General features: G+C 51.6%; 1 protein-coding gene across 5 annotated transcripts in view; it reads right to left on the bottom strand.

Annotated features, from left to right (window-relative positions):
• Positions 1 to 2,991: 2,991 nt before the first annotated feature.
• The window catches only part of LOC122542700 (dapper 1-like), a 123,991-nt gene continuing 105,517 nt past the window's right edge, over positions 2,992 to 21,465 (bottom strand). For 3 of the 5 annotated variants that reach the window (XM_087983874.1, XM_087983877.1, XM_087983876.1), the window contains exon 3: positions 2,992 to 8,726. In XM_087983874.1, coding sequence (XP_087840000.1) covers positions 6,709 to 8,726 — 2,018 coding nt within the window. In that variant the 3' untranslated portion in view covers positions 2,992 to 6,708. Of the gene's footprint in view, positions 8,727 to 14,568; positions 14,734 to 21,465 lie in introns of all 5 variants that reach the window. The other 2 variants (XM_087983873.1, XM_087983875.1) reach the window with 1 other exon arrangement.

The following is a 21,465-nucleotide window of genomic DNA, read 5'->3' as shown; positions in this document are numbered from 1 at the left end:
TATTAGTTGGCACACCAATGGCTAATCCATCAAACTGCTGGAGACTCCCATTTGGCACCCCTAACCCACTGCCTCCAACCCCTTGTCAGGCTGGCAGCTTCCAAATGGGGGAATGATCCTTAATCTTGACTGCGCAAGGTGGCCTACAGGAGGCCTGCACTCCCATGTCAAATCCACCACCAACACGCAGGGGGAGGGGAAACAAATTGAGCTCAAACCTCATGTCCTTCCACTCACTCCAGCACCTCCCCCTCACCCTCTCGGGCCTAGTTTGTACCAAGAAGCCCCCAATGAGGCATCTTGATGCTGTAGGTTTCACCCGTCTCCAACCCTCCCATCCCACCTTAGAAAGGTCAGGTGGAAAGGCAAGGACGAGGTCATGGAGCCTAGAAAATGGGCCAAATGGCCTCTTTCTGTAACAATTCCATAATTCCCTGAGGTGGGGCCTACCTTTACCCCCACCCCTCACCCCCTCAAATCAGATCCCAATATGTCACCTCATGACAGGGCAGCAGTGGAACACAAGGCGATCAAAATCAACCAAACTGGCTTGCTTTGTTGAAAATAACCCCGTAAAAAGTCTTAAAGATTGGGTGCCAGGGAGGTGAGACAGCCAAAAAAAAATTCCCGCCTCAAACCATTCCCCTTCTCACCTAACAGCTAAAGCAACAACACTTACACTGCTTTTAACACCAGTCAGCCTGAGGTCTCAGGCTCCATAGCCACACTTGAGTTACCGGGTGGAATGTGGAGGGAATAAGAGGGGGTAATTTTCATGGGACCTGAACTTTTCTCCCCATTCCCCTCGTCATTGAGACCTGATCAGCCGCTCAAGAAAAAAAAAACACAACATTTTAGTTCATCACGCTGTTAGTTTAGCCTTCGACAGTGAGGGACCCCCAACAACGTGGGTTCAATCCCCATCACCGGCTGAGGTCACCATGAATGGACTCTTCTCCTCAACCTCTCCCCTTGCCTGAGGCACGGTGACCCTCTGGTTAAACCACGACCAGTCACCTCCCTCGAATGATATCGTAGCCTTACAGTCTGGTAGGACTATGGTGACTTTACTTTTCCGACTGTGGGACAGAAGGAGATTTTTGGCCCACCATGATAATGCTGGCCGTTCAATAAAGAATCCCACACTTCCCCCTCCCCCACCCCCTCACCCCACAACCATCGCCTCACCAGGTTCTCTCTGGGAATAATAATCCCAATTCCTGTTTCAAAAAGTTGCTCCATGGAGACTGTCCAGGTGGAAAGAGAATCCTAACTTTAACTTCAAACATTTGGGCACATTTTCAACAATTCCATCAGCAACTCTCTCGGCCATGAATTAATGGTGGCTTACTGATGACAGAACTGGGTTGTGGACCAGCTGACCCGTGTTGACAGGTCCCATTGGTCAGTTGAGTGGAGGGGGGGGGTGCAGGGAGTGTAGCTGAGAGGGATGGACAGTGCCACGTTTGAGATGGTCAGGGGAGGGGTTGGGGGGGGTGCCGAAGTCAGGAGCCCCACTTCCTCTTTCCAGGCCTTCTGAGGTGGAGAGGTTGGGCGGTTGTCGAGGCTGGTCAATGGTGTCCATGGTAACCAGAGCGAAGCCAGTTCCACACCTCCTAGTCTTGCCCCACTGCGTTGGCCAGCCTTAGCCCCTTGTTGCTACCCACACAAGGCCTCTGGTATCAAAGGGGCAACTGGCCTTTTCTCTGAGCAACAACGGTGTCCAAGGCTGGCAGAGAAAGAATCAACAAAGAGAGAAACATTACGTGACATGAGCGGGAGATTTAGTTTAAAAGGAAGGGTGAGCCCACCTGAACATCGATGAGCAAACATTTATTTTCCTCTCTGAGGGTCATGAATCCTGGGAATTCCCTCCCTCAAAAGGACAGCGGATGCAAAATGGTTACATCAGTGTATGGCGGAGGTAGATAGCTTCTTAAAAACCGAAGGGAGGGGGGTGAAAGATTATCAAGGTTAAACTCCACATTAGTTGCAATGGCATTGAATTCCTGTTCGTTTCTCAGATGTAAATCAGCCAGCAATATTGAAAACAAGTTGCATGGCATGGAGACATTAGAGAGATAGCTAAGAAAGGTGGTCCAAGGGATGAGGAACCTCACTTACATGGAGACAATGAAGATGCTGGGACTGTTTTACTTGGAGAAGGTTGAGGGAGGATCTGATGGAAGCTTCCAAAATCATGATTGGACAGCGTAGAAAGAGTAACTGTTCCCATTGGTGGAAGGATTGAGAATGAGAGGGAACAGATTGACAGTGAATATCAAAAGAAGCATCAGTGGTACAAGGAAAAACCATTTCACATGGTGAGTTGTTAAGATCTGGAATGTAATGCCCGAGTCTATGGTGGTGGTGGATTCAATTGAGGCTTTCAAGAGGACATTGGGTCACTGTATGTAAGGGATTACGAGGAGAAGATGGGAGAATGGTCCTGGGTACGTTACTGAGAGCCAGTGCAGAAATGATGGCTTCTTACTGCGTTGTCGCAATCTGTGATTCGTGACGAGCTCTTGCTAGGATTCATTATAGAGGAAGGTCCTCTTCTGGCACAGTGATAGCGTCTCTACCTCTGGGCCGACAGGTACTGCTTCAAATCCCAGCCCTTCTGGAGTTGTGTTGTAACAGGTGGATTCAAAATGGTGATTTTTTTTTAAAAAAGGAGGAGAGTAGCTAAAGTAAATGTTGGAAGCAGAAGTGTGAAAAGTGATCACAGGGAATGCAGAAATGATGGAATAATTTTATAACAAGTAATTAGAAGGTCACTGGAGAATGGAGTACAAAAGAAAACCTTGTTTTTGCCATTATTGTACGGGATTTTGGTGAGATTATGTTTGGAATGCTCTGTGCATTCTTGGTCTCCAGATTTAGGGATGGATACACCCGCACGGGAGGCGAAGAGCTTACGCTCAAAATGTCGACTCTCCTGCTCCTCGGATGCTGCCCGGCCAGCTGTGCTTTTCCAGCACCACACTGAGCATCTGCAGTCCTCACTCTCTCTGCACTGGAAACTGTACAGTAGGGCTTCACTCGATGGGTCTCCAAATGAGAGGCCGGTGCCATGCTGAGACATTGTGTAAATGGAGTTTATGTTCCCCTGGAATTTATAGAAACAAAGTGGGGATCCCGTTGGGACGTACAAGCTTCTGGATGCGCATGATGGGTCAGATGGAGTATCTCGAACATGGGGAGGGGGGTTTCACGATAAGGAGCTGATGTTTTAGGACTGAGTTGAGGAGCACCCCCTTCACTCACAACATTGCAAATCCTTCGGGTTTTCAACCCCAGAGGGTTGCGGATGTCCTGTCGTCGGATACGGTTACGGTCACTGAGATTTACTCAGTGCAGAAAGAGGCCCTTCAACCCATCATGTTTGTGCTTGTCACCAATCTATTCGAATCCCATTTTCCAACACTTGGAGCCTTATGGGATCCTGAAGGCTGGGACAGACAGATTGTTGGGTCTCTCGGAGAATCGAGGAACACGGGGAGTGAGCAGGGAAGTGGCCACAATTGGTCAGGGATAGTTTTGAAGCAGGCTGAATGGGCAGAGTGGCTGCACTTTGACCTCTCTAACTCTGGAAGCTGCAGATTTTTCAAAAACAAAACAGGGGTGACAACTGTAAGGTCGACAGTGACCCGCCCACTCACTTGCGGTTGAAAAATGGGAACAGGAAGGAAAACAGGCATCCAACAACAATAACTTGCATTTATACAGCACCTTCGACGGAGCTAAACACGGGAGCATCAATCGGACAGCAAATCGTCACTGAACCCTTGAAGGAAATCCTCCGAAACGGGATCCGAGAGCTCAGCCAGAAAGCAAATATTTTCCAGGAACTTCTTAAAGTCAAGATGGTCAGAGATTTGGGAAGGGAGTTCCGGACATTGGGAACCAGGCAGCTGATGACACAGCCACCAGTGGTGGAGCGATGGAATGCGGGGGGGTGGGGGGGGGGCGATGCTGAAGATGATGGAATCGGAAGAGAGCAGAGATTTCCTTGCGGGGAGCTAGAGGCGAAGATTTTGAGGTTGTACAGGACGTTAGTGAGGCCTCTCCTGGAGAACTGTGTCCAGTTCTGGTCTCCCTGATATAGGAAGGATATTATTAAACTGGAGAGGGTTCAGAAGAGACTTACATAGGATAGTGAAGAAGGCGATTGGTATGCTTTCCTTTATTGGTCAGAGTATTGAGTACAGGAGTTGGGAGGTCATGTTGTGGCTGTACAGGACATTGGTTAGGCCACTGTTGGAATACTGCGTGCAGTTCTGGTCTCCTTCCTATCGGAAAGATGTTGTGAAACTTGAAAGGGTTCGGAAAAGATTTACAAGATGTTGCCAGGGTTGGAGGATTTGAGTTATAGAGAGAGGCTGAACAGGCTGGGACTGTTTTCCCTGGAGCATCAGAGGCTGAGGGGGTGACCTTATACAGGTTTATAAAATCATGCGGGGCATGGATAGGATAAGTAGACAAAGTCTTTTCCCTGGGATTGGGGAATCCAGAACTAGAGGGCATAGGTTTCAGGTGAGAGGGGAAAGATATAAAAGAGACCTAAGGGGCAACTTTTTCATGCAGAGGATGGTACGTGTATGGAATGAGCTGCCAGAGGAAGTGGTGGAGGCTGGTACAATTACAACATTTAAGAGGCATTTGGATGGGTATATGTTTAGGAAGGGTTTGGAGGGATATGGGCCGGGTGCTGGCAGGTGGGACTAGATTGGGTTGGGATATCTGGCTGGCATGGACGGGTCGGACCGAAGGGTCTGTTTCCGTGCTGTACATCTCTATGATTCTATGATTCTATGTTGCTGGGAATGGAGGGTTTGAGCTATAAGGAGAGGCTGGATAGACTGGGACGAACAGGAATAGGAAAGCTTTGGAGGGATATGGGCCACGAGCAGGCAGGTGGGGCTAGTTTAGTTTGGGATTATGGTCAGCATGGACTGGTTGGGCCGAAGGGTCTGTTTCCGTGCTGTCTAACTCTATGTGAATTAAACTTAGAACTAGAATTAGATTTTATTGCCAATGTACAGGAATACTGTGAGAAGGTTATTAAATTGCCATTTCTGGCGCTACCTTAGGTACAAAGGTAGCTAGATACAAAAGCTTAGGTATAAATTAGAGAAATAAAGAAATGGAGTTAAAAATTCAGGATCACGGGCTTTGTAAAGCAGAGAAAGAGGAAGAAAAGATAACAGCAGACCAAGTCCGCACTGGGCTTCACCTTGGGACTAGGAGTCCAGTTACACAGATCAGGAGGGGGAAGTGACACCATGGAGGCATTTGGATACCAACAATTGGGAATTTAAAACGTAGGGCGTTGCTGGGATGAGGAGCCAGCTCTGGTTGGCGATGGGTAAAGGAATGTCTTAAACACAGAGACATAGAAAATGGGAGGTGTAGGCCATTCGGCCACTCGAGCCTGCTCCGCCATTCAATACGATCGTGGCTGACCTTTCAACTCAGCGCCCCCCCGTATTTGCTTCCTTCCCGTTTCCATCGGTTCCCTCAGAACTGTATCCTACTCCTTTGCGAAAATATTCAATGTTTAGGCCACAACCGCTTCCTGGGGCAGAGAATTCCACAGGCGCGCCCGCTCTCTGGATGAGGATATTTCTCCTCATCATAGTCCTACCCTGTAGGCCTTAGACCCGTAACCTCCTAGTTCCAGAATCCCAGGTCTTTGGGAACATCCTTTAGCCTGTCTATTTCCGCTGGACTTTTATTGATTTTTATGAGATGGAAGGGGGTGAGGCAGCTTTAGAGACAGAAGGATTGAGCTTTTGCATGACCCTTGACCACAGAAGCCTTCTGTCTAACTGTTACCTCAAGAAACAGAGTTAAATAAATTGCAGTTCGCTAACAATTCATATTCCTCCTTTAGCAGAATCCATGACACCCACCCTGGGAAAAATATGAACACTTCCTGTTGTGCCTTGCCAACTAATTGAAACTGTCCCCTGATGGCTGCCATCTTGAATTGACTCCCATTGAAGACAGGCTTTTTGAGGCCCAAATCCTCTCGCCAATGAATACAGAAACAGCGACTCAGATAGCACCCCTCGCGCCCACTGGTCAGAAAACTGCAGCTTCAAATCCCGCTCTGAGGCTGTAGGCCCCACTGACTAGGCCAACAAATCCCCACCGCCTGGCGCCAAGGGAAGTCCGCACTCCCACACGTGCCATCTTGCAGGTGTGGCTCCAACCCGAGTCATCCCCAAACCCCCCACCCTGCCAATCACTGTCCTTCTTCCCCTCCATTTGACCCCTTCCGCACCCCAACACCAACATCCTACCAATCATTGACCCCTTCCCCAACCCAGACCCGACCAGTGTTCCCTCCTATCCTGCGTAAAAGATCGCATGGCCACCATTTGGAAAGGAAGGAGTTCCCGTTGCTTTACGGTGGGGGGGGGGGGGGGGGGGGGGAGGTGGGGCGGGGAGGGGGGAAGGGGAGGACGGGGGCGGGGCAGCGAGAAAAGAAAATACCACAGTTGGCCGGCTGGTTTGTCCCTGGGATCTTTCTGTGCGCGGTGGCGGCCTCTGCGCCCGCTGACGTTGACAACACGCTTCCACAAATTAGCGAGTTGGCTGCAAAAGCGCTTTCCCACCCCGGAACGATCCCGAGGCGACCGGGAGGCGGCGGGAACTCGAAACGCCAGTCCGCCCGTCGGTCCACTGGCCAGCCCTTGGTCACACGGTGGTCATCACCTTGAGGGAGCCCGTCCGAAAGCGGAGGATCTTCTTCTTCAGGGCGTGCGAGGCTTTGATCTTCACGAAGGCCTTGGGTGGCCCAGACTCACGGCCTGTAGCCTGCGGGCTCAGCTGCTGGGGCCAGACGAGGCCGGCGGCCTCCTCCTCCTCCCCCTCCTCCTCCTCGTCCGTATCGCTGGAGCAGCTGCTGAGGCCTGGCGACTGGGCCTCGCTCAGGCTCGACTCGCTGTCCCCGAAGCAGTTGGCGGCGTAGACCCGGGCGCCGGGTGCCCTCCCCTCCTCCCCATCCCCCTCCTCCTCCTCCCCCCCGCCCCCTGGCCCGCGATGCCGGGGCGGATATTCCGAGTCGCTCCCCGGATTCCCCTGAGGCTTCAGGTACCTCCTGGGCCTTCTCCGCCCGTCGGCCTGGGGGTAGGGCTCACAGCTGGGGGGCAGGGCTGACCCCTCATCCCGGGAGATCTCCGCTGTCGACCTCCAGCGCCGGTGATAGCCGTTGGGATGCCGCCTGGAGCGTGTCGGCCTGGCTCCCGTCACCTCGTCCCGCTCCACGGTGTTGTACTTGATGCAAGGCACCCCGTGCCGGTTCAGGAGGCTGTTCTCTGACTGGGAGCGGCAGGTCTTCTTGCCCCTGGGGGAGGGCCTCCGCCCACTCCGCTTGGCCGGCTCGCTCTCCTCGCTGAAGCGGCACTTCTTGCTCGAGGCCTTGCCCTTCTCCCGGAAGCCAGGGGGCGCCCCAGCCTCAGGCGAGGCGTCGACGGAGCGCCCTTTGCTCAGCGGCGGCCCCTTGGCCTTACCGCCGTGGCTGGAGGCATGGGCTTTGTACGACTGCTGAGCCGGGATGTACTGCGCGCTGACCATCTGGTACCCGCCGTCGTCTCCCCCGGGCGACCTCCGGCCCCCGCTGACCTCCGACCCCGGTGGTTTGTCAAAGGGCGGCGAACGGAGCTCTGAGGACTCGGGTCTAGCAGACATGAAGGCCTGACGCCTCTCATCGAGGAAGGCCTGAGACCTGTCATCGAGGAAGGCCTGAGGCCTGTTGTCGAGGAAGGCCTGAGACCTGTTGTCGAGAAAGGCCTGATGCCTGTCATCAAGGAAAGCCTGAGACCTGTCGTTCAGCTCGTACACGTTCTGGTAGTAGTTCTCCTGAGGGGAAGCCCTCGTGGCCGGATGATAATTCAGCTCATGATACTCGAGAGAGGTGGGCCTCATGGGAGGCGTGTTAGCCATGAGCCGGATCGGCTTCCTCAGGCTCTGCTGTGAATTCTGGCCCTCGTCCACGCTCTTTTGCTGCTGGATAGCAGCGGCGAAGCTGTCCACGGATTGGCAGGAGGGGATGTTTTTCTTGACGGACAGGTGCTCCCTGCTGGAAGTCCACTGAGGCCTGTACTTGGGCGACGGCAGGCTCCCGTCGAAGCTGTGGGAACTCGGGATATTCCTGCGCTCGGACGAAGGCCAGACCTGATCGCAGCCTGCGCCGGGGGGATTGGCAGCCTCCGTGCTCCTCTGGCACATGCTGCTCTGCCTCATTAGGCCTTTCATGGCCTCTGTGCTGAAGCTAGTCCTTGGCTTGCTGGGCCGAACCGGGTAGACGCGTTTGTGTACCAGGCCTGCGATGTAGTTCTCCAGCCTCTTCGAGTGCACGGCCTCCAGGCCCGGGGGCAGATCGCCCTGGGAGCCGAAGAACATCTCGCCATCGTCGTCCAGCTTGTAGCTGCTCAGGTAGGAGGTGGGTGAGAGGGGCTTCTCCTCGCTGTTGGCCCTCAGCATCTGGGGGCAGAGCAGCGGACTCTGCACAGCCATGGCGTGCAGGGGGCTCGGGTACGGGAAGAGGTCCAGGCCATCGCGGGTGATCAGGTCGCACTGGTACTTGGGCTGCACGTCCATCAGGGCCTCGAACGAGTCCGCGTGATTGGCTGAGAAGGAACGCGGCACAGAGGAGACATAGTCACTGTCAGCGTAGCTCAGACTCTCCTCCCGGTCCAGGTGCAGAGGCTCCGCTGGGAAAGAGAAAGGTTATTGACGTTAGAGCAGGGACAGCACGGGGTTAGATACAGAGTAAAACTCCCTCTACACTGTCCCCCATCAAACACTCCCAGGACAGGGACAGCATGGGGTTAGATACAGAGTAAAGCTCCCTCTACACTGTCCCCCATCAAACACTCCCAGAATAGGGACAGCATGGGGTTAGATACAGAGTAAAGCTCCCTCTACACTGTCCCCCATCAAACACTCCCAGGGACAGTGACAGTACGGGGTTAGATACAGAGTAAAACTCCCTCTACACTGTCCCCCATCAAACACTCCCAGAATAGGGACAGCATGGGGTTAGATACAGAGTAAAGCTCCCTCTACACTGTCCCCCATCAAACACTCCCAGGACAGGGACAGCACGGGGTTAGATACAGAGTAAAGCTCCCTCTACACTGTCCCCCATCAAACACTCCCAGAATAGGGACAGCATGGGGTTAGATACAGAGTAAAGCTCCCTCTACACTGTCCCCCATCAAACACTCCCAGGACAGGGACAGCACAGGGTTAGATACAGAGTAAAGCTCCCTCTACACTGTCCCCCATCAAACACTGCCAGGACAGGGACAGCACGGTGTTAGATACAGAGTAAAGCTCTCTCTACACTGTCCCCCATCAAACACTCCAAGGGACAGGGAGAGCACAGGGTTAGATACAGAGTGAAGCTCCTTCAACACTGTCCCCCATCAAACCCTCCCAGGGACAGCACAGGGTTAGATACAGAGTGAAGCTCCTTCAACACTGTCCCCCATCAAACCCTCCCAGGGACAGCACAGGTTTAGATACAGAGTGAAGCTCCTTCAACACTGTCCCCCATCAAACCCTCCCAGGGACAGCACAGGTTTAGATACAGAGTAAAGCTGCCTCTACATTATTCCCCCATCAAACACTCTCAGGGACAGGGACAGCACAGAGGGCTCGAGACAGCGTAAAGCTCCCTCTATTTTTTTAAACTGAAAATAATGTCCCCTGTGGACACCAATTACTCCCTGGATGCAGACAACATGGGATTAGGTCGACCACAGAACTCACTGACTCTTTTAAAGCGAAATTAAATCTGCCTCCACACTTTCCCATCAAACATTCCCAGGACAGGGACAGTCATAGAGTCATACAGCATGAAAGAGGCGCTTCAGCCCATCAAGTCTATGCTGATCTATCTACACTGCTCCGACCTGACCCGCAAAGGGCCCATCACTTTGAATGTTATGACATTTCAAGTGCTGTTCCAAGTAATTTTAAAGGTTGCAAGGGTTTCCCACCTCAAATACTCTCCCAGGCGGTGCATTCCAGACCCCCGCCACCCTCTGGGTGAAACATGTTTCCCTCAAATTCCCTTTAAACCTCCTGCCTTTCACCTTAAAATGAGGCCCCCCTTTGTTATTGACTTGGGGGGACTCAGTTGCTTTCTATTCATCCAATCCATGCCCCTCATAAACAAGGAGAAAGTGAGGGCTGCAGATGCTGGAGATCAGAGCTGAAAAATGTGTTGCTGGAAAAGCGCAGCAGGTCAGGCAGCATCCAAGGAACAGGAGAATCGACGTTTCGGGCATAAGCCCTTCTTCAGGAACATACACACCTTTGTCAGGGTCCCCTCTCTACCTCCTCTGCCTCCCGTCGCTAAGCCAATCCGTCTTGCCGAGTTACCCTGGATACCACAAACTAGTGCCTTCTGTACCATTCTTCCGCGTGGGGCCTGGTCAAAGGCCTTGCTCAAGTCCATATAAACTACATCAACTGCTCTCCCCTCATCAAGCCTTTCGGACAACCCGTCAGCTTTGTCAGTCAAGAATGACCCGCCTCTGACAAAACCATGTCAACTCTCCGAGATAGAAATTGCTGGAAAAGCTCAGCAGGTCTGTTAGAACGCTGAGGAAGGGGGTCACTCAACCCGAAACATTGACTCTGATTTCTCTCTGCAGACCTGCTGAGCTTTTCCAGCAATTTCTATTTTTGTTTCTGACTTTGGTTTCGATTTCTAATCAAACTCTGTCTCACTAAATGGTGATTAATTCACTCCTTCTATTCACTGGCTTCCCCAGCACTGACGTGAGACTCACTGGTCTGTAGTTCCCTGGTCTAACATCTACCACCCTTCTTGACAAGTGGGACCACGTTGGTTGTCCTCCAGTCACCTGTCACCTCCCCAGGAACCAGTTAAAAACGTGGGTCGGGGACCCTGGGAGTTCCTCCCCCACCTCCCACAGCAGCTTGGGATTCAACTCATCCGGGCCTGGGGATTTGTCCACGTTGAAACCTCCTAATACCACCTCGCTCGCCGAATCCATCTGCTCACAGCATCCCCCACTCTCCCCAAATTCTGTCACGTCCTCTTTCTCCTGAGTAAAGGCAGAAGTGAGGTATTCGTTCAACTCCCTACCAATGTCCTCCGTCTCTGCACGCAGCCTGCCCTCTTGACTCCGAATGGAATCTCTTGGTTATCCACTTCCCCTGAAGGCCCTGTCTTCTCACCCTCTCCCCCTGCCTGAAGTTGTGGTGACTCTCCGGTTAACCCCCCCACCCCCGCCCCCTCCCCCCCACCCCCAGTCGCCTCTCTCTCTCTTTACTGAGAGAGCAGCTCTGGTTGGACAATGGCCACATTATCTAATGTAGGTTGGCAAGAAGGCCACATCTTCTCAACCTTACCCCTCGCCTGAGGTGTGTTATCGCCTGTCCCAGCTTCGTTCTCCTAATCATGTTCATTAGATCCCCCTAGCAACGGTTTAGAGACAGAGTAAAGCTCCTTATACACAGTTCACCATCAAACACTCCCAGAACAGGGACAGCACAGGGCTAGATACAGAGTAAAGTTCCCTCTACACTGTCCCTCCATCAAACATTCTCAGGATAGGGACAACACGGGCTTAGATACAGAATAAAGCTCCCTCTACACTGTCCCTCCATCAAACACTCCCAGGGACAGGAACAGCACAGGGTTAGATAGTGACTAATGTATGTTTTACAGAAGAAGGAAATATGAAACTGGGGGAAGGGATGGTTCATGCTTTTGTGTGAGGAATCCGAAGCTGTGCACGCTTCAAGAGCGAGTGTGGGGTATGAGTCAAATGATTCTGCACCTTTCACCACCTCCATCTGTTCAGAGCTGTATCCCCGCTGCCAAGCCTCACCCCTGGCATCAGGCGTATTTCCCAAGGAGAGATTTGTCTGTCTGTGGGCAGGGGGGGGTGGTGAAGCAGCATGGAAGTGGGGCAGCTCAGTGGCATTTCGAGACACATGAGCTCAGATCCAACTGAATGGCGGGCTAGTATTGAGGGAGCGAATGGCCTCTTCCTATCCCCCGCTCATGAATCTGTGGAATGCTCTGCCCCAGAGTGTGGTGGGACACTGAACACATTTCCAGGCAGAGAGAGGTTTTGAACAAGTGGTGAGTTGGAGGGTTATGGAGAGCAGATAGGACGGTGGGGTTGAAACCAGGATGAGATCAGCCATGATGGTATGGAATGGCAGAGCAGGCCCGGGAGGGCCTGAATGGCCTCCTCCCGCCCCTAGCTCTGGTGAGATGTTCCCTCAACCCACCTCTGGGGCGGTGTTCATGACCCTTGACCCTGAAAACAGGGAATGTCGCTTTGTGAGTGTCTGGAAAATGATGATGGTTACTATGGCTGAATATCCAGCCAGCAGGGGCAGACCAGACTGAGGTGACAGGGAGGACTGCTCGAGTTAGGAGTCCTATTAGAGGTTGGGGGTGGAAAGAGAGGACATTGAGCTGAACGGGAACAAACTAAAAAAAAAACCAGCCTGCAATAAGGTTGAAGAGATTCAGCAAGATTCCGGAATGTTCCACCCAGGGCAGCAGGAGGGCAGATTAAACCATAGCTTGCCAAAAGAAAGAAAGCGGATTGCCTGGATTCTCAAAAGGCCAGGATTTGCAGGCTCATAAGGAGAACTTTCAAAGGGAGGTCCCTTAAAGGAGAGACATCCTGAGCCCCCACTCCCTGAGAATGTCAACATGCCTTGTGGGCATCATGGTGGCTCAGTGGTTGGCACTACTGCCTCACAGTGCCAGGGACCTGGGTTCGGTTCTAGCCTCGGGCGACTGTCTGTGTGGAGTTTGCACCTTCTCCCCGTGTCTGCGTGGGTTTGCTCCGGGTGCTCCGGTTTCCTCCCACAGTCCAAAGATGTGCTGGTTAGGGTGGATTGGCCATGCTAAATTGCCCCATAGTGTTCAGGGATGTATAGGTTAGGGTGGATTGGCCATGAGAAATTGCCCCATAGTGTTCAGGGATGTGAAAGTTAGGGTGGATTGGCCATGCTAAATTACCCCATAGTGTTCAGGGATGTGCAGGTTAGGGTGGATTGGCCGTGCTAAATTGCCCCATAGTGTTCAGGGATGTGTAGGTTAGGGTGGATTGGCCGTGCTAAATTACCCCATAGTGTTCAGGGATGTGTAGGTTAGGGTGGATTGGCCGTGCTAAATTACCCCATAGTGTTCAGGGATGTGCAGGTTAGGATGGATTGGCCGTGCTAAATTACCCCACAGTGTCCAGGGATGTGTAGGTTAGGGTGGATTGGCCATGCTAAATTACCCCATAGTGCCCAGGGATGTGCAGGTTAGGGTGGATTGGCCATGCTAAATTACCCCATAGTGTCCAGGGATGTGCAGGTTAGGGTGGATTGGCCATGCTAAATTACCCCATAGTGCCCAGGGATGTGCAGGTTAGGGTGGATTGGCCATGCTGAATTACCCCATAGTGCCCAGGGATGTGCAGGTTAGGGTGGATTGGCCATGCTAAATTACCCCATAGTGTTCAGGGATGTGTAGGTTCAGTACATTAGTCAGGGGTAAATATATACACTAATAGGGTAGGGGAATGGAGCTGGGTTACTCTTTGGAGGGTTGGTATGGACGTGTTGGGCCGAAGGGCCTGTTACCACACTGTAGGGATCCTCTTAGAGTTGGGATGTTATGTTGAGGTTAGACAGGACATTGGTGAGGCCTTTTCTGGAATACTGCATGCAGTCCTGTTATAGGAAGGATATTATTAAGCTGGAGAGGGTTCAGAAGACATTTACCAGGATGTTTCCAGAACTGGACGGCTTGAGTTACGAGGAAAGCCTACAGATTCTGGGATTTATTTCAATGGAGGAGGTTGAGGGGTGACCTTATTAGATTAGATTCCCTACAGTGTGGAAACAGACCCTTTGGCCCAACCAGTCCACACCGACCCTCCGAAGAGTAACCCACCCAGACTCATTTCCCTCTGACTAATGTACCTAACACTACGGGCAATTTAGCATGGCCAATTCACCTGCTTTGGATTGTGGGAGGAAACCGGAGCACCCAGAGGAAACCCACACAGACACGGGGAGAATGTGCAAACTCCGCACAGACAGTCACCCGAGGCTGGAATCAAACCTGGGACCCTGGTGATGTGAGGCAGCAGTGCTAAGGCCTCTGCCATCGTGATTGATAAAATGACAAGGGGTATAGATAAGGTGAATGACAGATATATTTTCCCTAGGATGGGAAATTCAGGACTAAGATGAGAGGAGAAAGGTTTTTAAAAAAAAGGACGAGGGCCAACCTTTTTACACAGAGAGTGGTTCGTGTGTGGAATAAATCTCCAGAGAATAGGATGAATATGGTTACAACATTATTTAAGTTACACCATTTAAAGACACTTGGATAAAGACATTGGATAAAGGAAAGGTTTAGGAAGAGATAGATCAGGAGCGGGCAGGAGGGACTAGTTTAGCTTGAGATTATGGTCGGCAAGGACTGGGTGGGCCGGAGGGCCTGTTTCTGTGCTGTAGGACTCTCCGACTGCAGGTCAGCTGCTCAACACCTACCTAAAGATTTAGGTCGTTCATTTGCATAATTCATGCGAGCCTCTGCCAAACCAATCCATGGATAGTTGCATGCAGCAGATTGGAAATTGGAAAAGCATTCGGCAAAGATGGAGGCAGAGGAATCGGAGAGAGCGGGGGACGGACCCTCGCTCAGTTCATAGAAGCCTGCAGCAGGGAGGAGAGATGGGGTGAAGGGGTGGAGAGAGAGACAGGGAGGAAAGCAGAAGGTGAGGGGATGGTGGTGGTGAGGGGAGAGGTAGAGAAAAATCAGAGCGTTAGGTTGAGGCTCCAACATTCGCTCAGTCTAGCCGCATACAAGCCTCCAACAACCAACGACAGCAGGGGGAAGGGTTTGCTCAGCAGCTCCGGGAATTTACAGAAGGAAGAGGGAGTAGGCTCGAACACAACAAGACGTCAAAGGCGAACTGTATCGCACTGGGGTATGGGACAGGGAGAGGACAGGTCGGTCACTGTATAACACTGGGGTACAGTATTAGTGGGGACAGGTCAGTCGCTGTATAACACTGGGGTACAGTATTAGTGGGGACAGGTCAGTCGCTGTATAACACAGGGGTACAGTATTAGTGGGGACAGGTCAGTCGCTGTATAACACAGGACACAGTACTGGTGGGGACAGGTCAGTCGCTGTGTAACACTGGGGTACAGTACTGGTGGGGACAGGTCAGTCGCTGTGTAACACTGGGGTACAGTACTGGTGGGGACAGGTCAGTTTGCTGTGTAACACTGGGGTACAGTATTAGTGGGGACAGGTCAGTCGCTGTATAACACAGGGGTACAGTATTAGTGGGGACAGGTCAGTCGCTGTATAACACAGGGCACAGTACTGGTGGGGACAGGTCAGTCGCTGTGTAACACTGGGGTACAGTACTGGTGGAGACAGGTCTGTCACTGTATAACACTGGGGTACAGTACTGGTGGGGACGGGTCTGTCACTGTATAACACTGGGGTACAGTACTGGGTGGGGACAGGTACTGTCACTGCATAACACTGGGGTACAGTACTGGTGTAGACGGGTCTGTCACTGTATAACACTGGGGTACAGTACTGGTGGGGACGGGTCTGTCACTGTACAACACTGGGGTACAGTACAGGTGGGGACAGGTCATTACTGTATAACACTGGGGTACAGTACTGGTGGGGACAGGTCTGTCACTGTGTAACACTGGGGTACAGTACTAGATGGGGACAGATCTGTCACTGTATAACACTGGGGTACCGTACTGGGTGGGGACAGGTCTGTCACTGCATAACACTGGGGTACAGTACTGGTGGAGACAGGTCTGTCACTGTATAACACTGGGGTACAGTACTGGAGGGGATGGGTCTGTCACTGTATAACACTGGGGTACAGTACTGGGTGGGGACAGGTACTGTCACTGCATAACACTGGGGTACAGTACTGGTGTAGACGGGTCTGTCACTGTATAACACTGGGGTACAGTACTGGTGGGGACGGGTCTGTCACTGTGTAACACTGGGGTACAGTAGTGGTGGGGACAAGTCTGTCACTGTATAACACTGGGGTACAGTACTGGTCGGGACGGGTCTGTTACTGTATAACACTGGGGTACAGTACTGAGTGGCAACAGGTCTGTCACAGTATAACACTGGGGTACAGTACTGGGTGGGGACAGGTCTGTCACTGCATAACACTGGGTACAGTACTGGGTGGGGACAGGTCTGTCTCTGTATAACACTGGGGTACAGTACTGGTGGGGACAGGTCTGTCACTGTGTAACGATGGTGTACAGTACTAGTGGGGACAGGTCTCTCAGTGTAAAACACTGGGGTACAGTACTGGGTGGGGACAGGTACTGTCACTGCATAACACTGGGGTACAGTACTGGTGTAGACGGGTCTGTCACTGTATAACACTGCGGTACAGTACTGGTGGGGACAGGTCTGTCTCTGTATAACACTGGGTTACAGTAGTGGTGGGGACGGGTCTGTCAATGTGTAACACTGGGGTATAGTACTGGGTGGGGAGAGGTCTGTCTCTGTATAACACTGGGCTACAGTACTGGGTGGGGACAGATCTGTCACTGCATAACACTGGGGTACAGTACTGGGTGGGGACATGTCTGTCTCTGTATAACACCGGGGTACAGTACTGGTGGGGACAGGTCTGTCACTTATAACACTAGGGTACAGTACTGGTGGGGACAGGTCTGTCACTGTACAACACTTGAGTACAGTAATGGTGGGGACAGGCCTGTCTCTGTGTATCACTGGGGTACAGTACTGGAGAGGGCAGGTCTGTGTCTGTGTAACACTGAGGTACAGTATGGGTGGGGAAAGGTCTGTCTCTGTGTAACACTGGGGTACAGTATGGGTGGGGAAAGGTCTGTCTCTGTGTAACACTGGGGTACAGTACTGGTGGGAACAGGTCTCTCACTGTATAACACTGCGGTACAGTCCTGGTGGGGACAGATCTGTCACTGTATAACACTGGGGTACAGTCCTGGTGGGGACAGATCTGTCACTGTATAACACTGGGGTACAGTACTGGTGGGGACAGATCTGTCTGTGTATAACACTGCGGTACAGTACTGGTGGGGACAGATCTGTCACTGTATAACACTGGGGTACAGTACTGGTGGGGACAGGTCTGTCACTGTATAACACTGGGGTACAGTGCTGGTGGGGACAGGTCTGTCACTGTATAACACTGGGGTACAGTACTGGTGGGGACAGGTCTGTCACTGTATAACACTGGGGTACAGTGCTGGTGGGGACAGGTCTGTCACTGTATAACACAGGGCACAGTACTGGGTGGGGACAGGTCTGTCTGTGTCTAACACTGGGGTACAGTACTGGTGGGGACAGGTCTGTCACTGTGCAACACTTGGGTACAGTAATGGTGGGGACAGGCCTGTCTCTATATAACACTGGGGTACAGTACTGGTGGAGACTGGTCTGTCACTGAATAACACTGGGGTACAGTACTGGTGGGGACAGGTCTGTCACTGTATAATACTGGGGTACAGTCCTGGTGGGGACAGGTCTGTCTGTGTCTAACACTGGGGTACAGTACTGGTGGGGACAGGTCTGTCACTGAGCAACACTTGGGTACAGTAATGGTGGGGACAGGCCTGTCTCTATATAACACTGGGGTACAGTACTGGTGGGGACAGGTCTGTCACTGTATAAAACTGGGGTACAGTACTGGTGGGGACAGGTCTGTCAGTGTATAACACTGGGGTACAGTACTGGTGGGGACAGGTCTGTCACTGAATAACACTGGGGCACAGTACTGGTGGGGACAGGTCTCTCACTGTATAAAACTGGGGTACAGTCGTGGTGGGGACAGGTCTGTCTCTGTATAACACTGGGCTACAGTACTGATGGGGTCAGGTCTGTCTCTGTGTCACTGTATAACACTGGGGTACAGTACTGGTGGGGACAGGTCTGTCTCTGTATAACACTGGGGTACAGTACTGGGTGTTTACCAGGTTAATGAAGGCTATTGCATAATAGTTTGATTGCTCGATTGGTTAACATGGTCCACACTGTCTAAAACTGATCTGAATATCTGGACGTTCCAATCAAAAATTACAGAGAATAATTTTGCACAGATTGTAATCTGCCTCACTGTGTGATTTTCCATAATCCTGTGAGCTCCATGTGGTTCTCCAATCGTGGCCTCTTCCAACTCCCTCCATTTATTCACTCCATCTTCGGCTGCCTGGGGTCATAGGCTGTAGGGCTGCTTTCCCAAACTCCTCTCTGCCTCTCTCTCTCTCTCTCTCTCGCCCTCCTTGAATCCACTGCTCTTACAGCCTACTTCCTTAATTAGTTGCCCTTCCTCGTATCTGTACGTGGTGTCAGTGTGAAAGATTTTGTTTGGGGCGGGGAGCTCCTCTGCAATGCATCGAGGTGTTCCCGCTTTCTTAAAGGTGCTATGTAAATGCAGGGTGCCAGTGGACCCACCTGTGCCCTCCTTTCGCAATCCCCTGACTTGGCTGCAGGTGATTGAGGGTGTCACCAAGTGACCCTGGTGAGGTGTTGTGGAATGTGCCCTGGGTGGTTGGGATGGGAGGGGAATGTCCGTTGGGGGAAGGGGGTCATGGGTTTGCAGGGGCTGTGCGGGTGTTGCAGGTTGAGGACGGGGGGGGGGGCTTTGCAGTGAAGGTACAGGTGAAGGTTCTCCTCCTCTTTTCTTCGTGAATGAACGTGAGCCAGGCTCCCTTCTTCAAACCGTCCGTCAAAGTGCGGGAAGACGGGCATCAGAGCTGGGCCAGGATGGCGATCAACTGCGTCAAGGGCATTCCTGGAGATGTTGCCACCTGCCGTGCCCTCAAACCCCAGCCCATTGGTCAGCTGACATGTCCAGCCTCTTGACCCCCTGCCTCTCTACACCAATCGGCAAGCAGGAAGACCCTTTCTCCAATGGGATAACGGTTAACCCACTGGCCAATCAGTCTACTTCTCCCCCTGTTGCTCTCCGTACTTTGGTACTCAATAGTGAGACCTTAAATCTTTTCAGAAGATGGTGGTTCCTTCTGATGTTTGCTGATGGGTTTTCCCCCCTCAGGGTTACACACAGCAGTGTTGATCTTCAGAGGTGATGTGGAGGAGCCGGCGTTGGACTGGGGTGGACAAAGTTAAACATCACACAACACCAGGTTATAGTCCGACAGGTTTATTTAGCTCGAGGTCTGATGAAGGGACAGCACTCTGAAAGCTTGTACTGTACTGTTGCGATTATAACCTGGTGGTGTGTGATTTTTAACGTGGTGTTCAGAGGCCAGTTCGGGAAGGGTGGAGTGAAAACGGGTCAGGGATTCGGTCAAGGCAACTGATGATCACATCGGCTGTGGTTGGCAACTCCTCTCCTCCTAGCCTTTAATTGCTGTTTGCCTTCCACTGCCTGCCTGTCCAAACCACTAAAGAGGAGGCGCAGAACAGAGGGGAACATGGAGCAGCGTTGTGAACCGTGAGGATGATCATCACTGACTTATGGCCGACACGTGGTAGTTCAAAATTAAGTCAAAGAATCGTGAAGGGATTCACTTTTGATTCGGAGAATCAACGTAAGATAAAGGCTGAAAATGTGTTGCTGGAAAAGCGCAGCAGGTCAGGCAGCATCCAGGGAACAGGAGAATCGACGTTTCGGGCATAAGCCCTTCTTCAGGAATGATCAAGGCTGCAATCTTTCGGGAGTAAAGAAGCAGAGGGACCTGGGATAGACGTGTACAAATCCTTGAATGAGAGCAGTAGGCGCGTGGAACGAGTAATGGACTCGTCAACTTTAAGGGCGTTTAAATGGTCATTGGATAAACGTATGGATGATAATGAAATAGTGTAGTTTAGATGGGCAAAGGTGAGGACTGCAGATGCTGGAAAACAGAGTTTAGAAGAGAGTGGTGCTGGAAAAACACAGCCGGTCAGGACGCATCCATGAGGAGCAGGAAAATCAACGTTTCGGGCAAAAGACCTTCCAGATTGGTTTCACAAGTCGGCGCAACATCGAGGGCTGGAGGGCCTGTACTGCACTGTAATGGTCCATGTTCTATGAGGCAGGTCAGTTTAGGAAATTAGTTAATGACTAAAAGGAGTTGGGAGGTCGTGTTGTGGCTGGACGGGACATCGGTGAAGTGAACTCTGGAATACAGTGTTCAATTCTGGTCTCCCTGCTATAGGAAAGTTATTGTGAAACTTGAAAGGGCTCAGAAAGGATGAAGATAGTGAGGATTGCAGATGCTGGAAGCCAGAGTTGATAAAGTGTGGAGCTGGAAAAGTGCAGTAGGTTCAGGCAGCATCAGAGGAGCAGGAAAAATGCCGCTTTGGGTCGGAATCTTTCATTTTACAAGGATGTTGCCGGGGTTGGAGGATGTGAGCTAGAGGCAGAGGCTGAACAGGCTGGGGCTGTTTTCCTTGGAGTGTGGGAGCTGAGGGATGGTGACCTTATAGAGGTTTATAAAATCATGAGGGGCATGGATAGGATAAATAGACAAGGTCTTTTCCACAGGGTAGGGGAGTCCAAGAGGGCATGGGTTAAGGTGAGAGGGAAACAATTTAAAAAGGACATAAGGGGCAACATTTTCACACAGAGGGTGGTACGTGTATGGAATGAGCTGCCAGAGGAAGTGGTGGAGGCTGGTACAATTACAGCATTTAAAAGGCATCTGGATGAGTACACAAATAGGAAAGGCTTAGAGGGATATGGGCCAAGTGCTGGCAAATAGAACTAGATTAGGTTAGGACTTGGACAAGTTGGACCAAAGAGTCTGTTTCTGTGCTGTATGACTCTGACACTCACTACCTGCATGTCTGGGAAAGTGTTACTAAATTCAATTTGTAGATCCAAATTCAGCAAGGATCTTCAGACAGCACCTTCCAAATCCACAACCACTTCCATCTAGAAGGACAAGGGCAGTAGATACACGAGTACAACACCCCCTGCAAGTTGCCCTCCGAGCCACTCCCCATCCTGATTTGGAAATACATCGCCGTTCCTTCAGTGTTACTGGGTCAAAATCCCAGAATTCCCTCCCTAAGGGCATCGTGGGTCTTCCCACAGCAGGTGGACTGCAGCAGTTCAAGAATGCAGCTCATCTCCACCTTCTCAAGGGGCAATTAAGGATGGGTAATCAATGCTGGGCCCAGTCAGCAACACCCGTTCCTTGTGAAATGCATTTCACAAATGCATTTTTGAAAAAAGTCCTGATCACCATGTTGCTTACCTACTACCTTTTAAGAGCATGGGACCTTTAGGGATGTATGAGGGTTGGTGTGTGAGAGGATAATCACCCTGCTCTGATGAACAGAAGCATCTTATTGTAACTTTTAACTTTTCTTCTCAATTATGGCTTCTGTCATTAATTTAGACATCACCGTATGGCAACTTATACAACACTTTCTTTACGTTTTTG

The sequence above is a fragment of the Chiloscyllium plagiosum genome, unplaced genomic scaffold, assembly GCF_037043375.1.
Source record: "Chiloscyllium plagiosum isolate Xiang-an unplaced genomic scaffold, Cpla_swu_hap1 HiC_scaffold_47, whole genome shotgun sequence".
Classification (NCBI taxonomy): Eukaryota; Metazoa; Chordata; class Chondrichthyes; order Orectolobiformes; family Hemiscylliidae; genus Chiloscyllium; species Chiloscyllium plagiosum.
This window is presented reverse-complemented; position numbering and strand designations above follow the sequence as displayed.